Raw genomic sequence first — 6,000 nt, forward strand, 5'->3', positions numbered from 1 at the left:
GTGTACAGTAATGTCCTAGGCCTTCACATTTACTCACCACTCACTCACCAACTTACCCAGAGCACCTGCCAGTCCAGCAAGCTCCATTCATGGCAAGTGCCCTCTGTAGGTGTACCATTTTTTATCTTTCAAACCACATATTTACTGAACCTTTTCTGAATAGAGATATGTTTAAATACATAAATATACTTATCATTATGTTACAGTTATTACCTACAGTATTCAATACAGTAACATGCTGTATAGGTTTGTAGCCTAAGAGCAAAAGACTGTATCATATAGCCTAGGTGTGTGGTAGGCTATACCATCTAGGTCTGCGTAAGTACACTCTATGATTTTTTTTTTTTTTTTTTTTAATAATTAATCAGTATTTTTATTATAGTTTTGTGGGGTACAGTTAAGGGTTAGGTGTACAATTACGTTTCATTCAGACACCCTGTTGATTAGAGGTGTTTTCCCAGCCCCAGACAGATATTTGCTACTGTTAATCCCCTCCCCCTCCCCCCCATAGTTTCCCAGTACCGTCAGTCATTTTGTTATAGTATTACATTGGATGTTCAAGGTCCATTATATGAGTGAGAACATGTGATATTCTGATCTTTGTTTCTGTGTGAGGTCACTCAGTATTATAGACTCTAGTTCCATCCAGGTTGCTGCAAAATTCATGATTTTGTTCTTTTTTATGGCTGCGTAGTATTCCATCGTGTATATGTCTATGATGTTTTTATGACTATGACATCGCCTAATGATGTACTTCTCAGAACGTATTTCAGCCATTAAGTGATGCATGTAGTTCTGTACGTATATGCAATCTCTAAACAATACCATGTTAGTATTTGGATTGTTCCAAGTTTTAGACTATTACAAACATTGCTGTTGTTGCTATACATGTCATCTGATTTCACTTTTTAACCCATGAACATTAGAATGCATTAAAAAAATGGATATATTCATACTGTGGAACTCAGCAGTGAAATGAACCATAGCAAAAAATATTAACATGGATGAGTCTCAGGAAAAAATGTTGAGGGGGGAAAAAAAGCAAGTTGCAGAAGAAAACGTAGTGTAAGATCCCATTCATATAAATATGCAGCCAAATAAGCAAAATTAAAGATTGTGTTTAAAGTAAATTAAGTGTCCTGGTAAATTTAAGTTTTTGTTTTTTTTAATCTTTAATAATGTTCTTCATCTTATAAGGTCTATTGTGCATTATATTAATATCTCTTCCCTCGACTTTACTTAGTTTATGTTTTCCTGGTTTTTTGTTTATTGTTTTATTTTTTTCTACCTTTCTGTGTCCTTTGTTTTAAGTATATCTTTTGTAAACAGCATATGATTGGATATAAAGAAATCTACCGTGATACTGTCGATTTAACTAACGATTTCTGATTATGATTTATTGTGACTTCTGATATATATAAATGTGTTTGTAGCAACTTCATATTTTCTGTCGTTTTCCTTTTTAAAAGTTATTTTCCTCTGTTACTGATTTATTTTATTGCTCTCTTCTCCTACTTTCCATTTTTTGTTATAATTTTCTCCACTATTTTAGTAGTTTGGAGGCTAGGTAGCTAGTTTGCTTGCTTCCATTTCTTCTAATGTCACTTGCTATGCACATTTAACATATTTAGAGATCTGCTGTCATTATTTAAACCTCTTCTAAATAATACAGTGACTTTAGAACAATAATTTTGATCTCTCCTCTTTAAACTTAAAATATTCTCTTTATTTCCAGTCTTCTGGTTTTGTAAACCTGTGAATTAGACATTATTATTAATGTACAGCATTTATTTAGATTTACAAGATTTACCCGATTCTTTCTTACTTTTTCATCTTATATTTTTTACTTTCCTTCAGGGTCATTTTTCTTCTATTAGGCTTAGAAGCTCATTTCAGTGAAAATATAATGCTGATAAATTTTCTGTTTTTATATGAAATTGGATTTATTTCACTCTTAAATTAATAATAGTTTTTTTCTTGATATGTAATTCTGGTTTAAATATTTTTTCTCTACACTTGAAAGATACTCTTATTCTGTCTTATGGCATTCATTTTTGCTATGAGTAATCTGTCAGACTAAATAATAGATAATGTTTTTTATTTTTACTTCTTAACTGTTTTTAAGGGAAAAAAATTTTTGCCTTTGATAATCTGTAGTGTTTCAACAATACATATAGGTTTGAATTTATTTACCCTGCTTGCTTTATGTGGTCCTTCCTATATCTGAGAATTCCTGTCTTTAATCAGTACATTAAAAAAAATTTCAGCCCTTATCTAAATATTACTTCTTATTTATCATCAGTCTTCTACATTTTCAGTATTCTAAGCAAGCATAAGTTGCACTTTTTATTGTCAGTATCTCTTAGCCTTTTTCTCCTAGTTTCATTTCATTGTTTTTCTGTGTAGGTAATATCTTTGACTCTGTCTTCCAGTTTACTAATTCTCTTTTTATCTTTGTCTAATCTGCTGTTTAATTAATCTATTCTGTTAGTAGGAATAATCTAGTACATGTAGCAATTATTTATGAGATGCTAGTAATCTTTAATTTACCCATGTTTTTACTGCATTTTGTTCAAGAAGAAGTTTAGGAGACAAGAAAAAAATCTAATAAATGCCATTGTAATATATGTGCTATCCTTACAATGAATTGATTTCAGTAGTTTTATTTCTGTTGTAATCTAACTTTTGCAATCTGAGGTACTCCTATTAATCATAGTTAAGTATATTTTATATTCAAATGTTAAATTGGAGTAAGATACTGTGTAAGGCTTCAAATCACTTAAGCTCTCTGTTTACTCATACTGTCTATTGTTAATTGTTTATATACCGGTCGCCTTCTTTCATATGACATGATTTAATCTCTTATCACTAGCCCCACAATATTTTGATGTTAAAAAATTCTTTTTTTGAGCATTACTACAATATTTTATACCAACTTTAATAATGAATGTCTTGCTTTCTTAAAAGTAAAATTGTGGTGTTACCTTTTCTGCCAGTCATTTTTTTGGGTTTATTGCTTGAATTTTTTCTCTTTTTGCAACTTTCATAATATGTTATTATTTGAAAAAAATGAAAATAGATTTACCATGTCTAAAGAATGCCCATTTCTATAATCACTGTTATTATTGAAAGCATTTTGACATGTTGTTATGCTGACTTTAAGATAATTTTTATGAAAATACTTTATCAAAAACACTTGGTAAAAAATTTAAAATACTATAGAACTGTAAGTTATTAGTTGCAATAATTAAAGGATTTACATAGTGCTTTTCCTCCAAAGAGTAACAAGCATTGTACAAGTAACTTTTCAACTTTGTCTTTTCTGTGACAGTTAAAGAAATGAAGCAGTGGGCAGTGGAACAGGAAGAGGGTGACAAAGAGGAAGAGGAATATAAAAGAAGTAGGGGAGATTGAACAGTGGCAGACTCAAGTAATAATGCTCAACCCAGTGAAGGCCATTTGTGTCTGTTTTAAAGTTGCCTCATATAACCTTTACTCTTTACTTCTTGATTCCTACCTCTCAATCATCACAGGTATTTTTTTGGCAGAAGGAAAGAGGGTCAAAGAATTTAGTAAAGGAAATTTGTCAAAATTGACTTTAAGTTGAAAAAATATATGCCATATTTATAAAAGTTGTATTTTTAAACTTCTAATATTTCAGTGTTCCCCTGGGAAGCACTCCAGAGCTAGGCCTGCCTGTGTTTTCTCATATGTGCACATCCACCTAGTCTCAAGGACACATATGCTCCCACACATCCCAGGGAGAAGTGAAGAGAAGTGATTCTGTCTTGCTACTAGTATTATATATAGAAATGAGTATTGTACTTTGGAGTCAACATGAGACAGATTCTTCCTTAGGCCTCCAACAATTAACTCCATAAACTTGTGTCAGTCCTTAGCCTCTTTTAGCTTCAGTTCCTCTTCTCTTGCCTTTGTCTTCCAGCATGTCATTTATCAAGGGCAAGTCCTTGTGATCGCTATTAATGTTTACTTCTAGTTTGCATATCTGTAAAATGGAAGTGTTGAAATCAATAGTTTCCAAAATGCTTTCTAACCTTATTCACCAGAGGGCCAATAAAAACATGTAAAGAGTAAGGACAAGAGAAACAGACTGTGGGAGTAGAAATCCTTTCTACCAAGTGTAGAGCAGTGATTCTTAAATTTAATCTCCCTGCAGATTATTGGGGACAGTGGGGGTGGATCTTGTTAAAATCTAAATTCTGATTCAGTAAGTTGCAGGTGGAGCCTGAAATTCTGCATTTGTAACAAACTCCCAGCTATATGATACTGCTCTGGAGTCAACCCTTATTAAGTAGCAAAGCTTGAGAGGATAGTTGGGGAAGAAAAGATTTTAAGGAAGAAGGATGATAAGAGTAAAATGATTGAGATTACCAAAGTCAAAGTTATATAGTAATTTTGACAAAATTTTTGGTAGAATGTGAGAAGCAGTTCTCTTTGCTGTGATTTTGAGATAATTGGGAAAATTTCACTGTGATTATACACGTTTTCATAAATGTAAGCACTTTATAACCCTTTTTGTTTGATATAGATTTCATTTTTTAGAAGTAAAACATATCCCATATTAACTTTTTATAAACTTGTAAGTTGAAAGGTTAGCTTACTAGTGTGATCACAGTCATAATTTTTAGTTTTTCATCCCTTGTATATCATCTGATATACATCCTTTGTATTATCCTCTGTATTACTATTTGTGGAAAGTAGAGGAGTAAGGATGCTACCAATTTATTTAAATTAAAGATGGTTTAGATTTATAGTGTGATTTACCAAGTTAAACTTGTATATCAATAATAAATTTGAGGAGACAGAGAAAATTAAGCTACAGTAAATTCTTGTGCTTGTCTGTAGTAGTCACACTTTTTTATATACTGCATTCTTAAGTGAAACAAATAATGATTTCTGATTATTTATCCTGAAAATGTGTATATGTAATAATAAATTATTGTGGTAAAAATGATAGTGATATATTTTATGCATCTTTTGTAGTAAATCTTTAAAATTTGTTGTGTATTTTATGCCTTTCAGCACATCTTAATGTAATAGCCACATATGACTAGTGGCTACCATCTTGGATAATATAGCTAGCTAAAGGCTTTAACCACATAAAAAATCACTGAACCTAAGGGGTACTTTCTTTTATTTTCCTTATTTCATTTGGAAAGATCACGATAACTCGAAGTTGTATATAAAGATAGGACTTTTTATCAGCAGTAGATAGGTGGTGCGCTGGTTGCAAGCTTTCACAGATTATCAATTAAATTCAGTTTATCTAGGGCTTATAAATATATTTTGGTAAATTTTGTAATGATTGCCGTATATGTGACATAAAAAGTAAGTTTTAATTGTCGAAATGTAGTATTTGGCATTCACCTGTAGGTGTGTTGGTCAACCTCAATATTATGTCTCAACGTTTAAACTCTTAATGATTTTTATGTGCTAAGTGCATAGATTTACTGCTGCAGTTTGAACATTTTTAAATTAAAATATATCTTTCATTCTGAATGTATTGATTTACACATCTCTGTGTCAATATTAAGTCAAGCGAATTTTCCAATAAGTTTAAAAGATCTGGCAGGGCACGTTAAATTTATTAGATTTGCTATAGGTTTTTCTTGTCTGTGTTTGGGCATTTCTCTGCTTTTTTATTCTTGATTAGAATTTTATTTTTAAAATAGCACTAAAAATGTAATAGCATATTCCTTGCCTCTTACTATTTTTGTGGTTACTCTCTTAAATGAATTGCCATTGCAAACCTTGACATTCCTTATTAGATTCTTGAAATTCTTTGCTGCTGTTTTTTAAAACAATGTATTTTAAGTTTTCTTACTTTATTATAAGATATCTAATTGTTTAGATTTTATTTATCAAAGTGTACACCTGTACATCTGAATAAAGGGTTTACATTATAAGTGAAAATTTTGTTTGCATATTTTCAATAACCCAAAATATCAGTTGTTGGATCTTTAGGATGTCTGAAATTAT

The 6,000-nt window shown here is 31.0% G+C and overlaps 1 protein-coding gene across 1 annotated transcript in view; it reads left to right on the forward strand.

Annotated features, from left to right (window-relative positions):
* The window catches only part of GPATCH2 (G-patch domain containing 2), a 50,219-nt gene extending 46,660 nt beyond the window's left edge, over positions 1 to 3,559 (forward strand). Inside the window, exon 6 of the mRNA XM_021710376.1 lies at positions 3,332 to 3,559. Within this exon, the coding sequence (XP_021566051.1) occupies positions 3,332 to 3,343 (12 nt within the window). The 3' untranslated portion in view covers positions 3,344 to 3,559. The remainder of the gene's footprint in view (positions 1 to 3,331) is intronic.
* Positions 3,560 to 6,000: the final 2,441 nt, after the last annotated feature.

The sequence above is a fragment of the Carlito syrichta genome, unplaced genomic scaffold (assembly GCF_000164805.1).
Source record: "Carlito syrichta isolate Samal-C Ts95f unplaced genomic scaffold, Tarsius_syrichta-2.0.1 Scaffold288774, whole genome shotgun sequence".
NCBI lineage: Eukaryota > Metazoa > Chordata > Mammalia > Primates > Tarsiidae > Carlito > Carlito syrichta.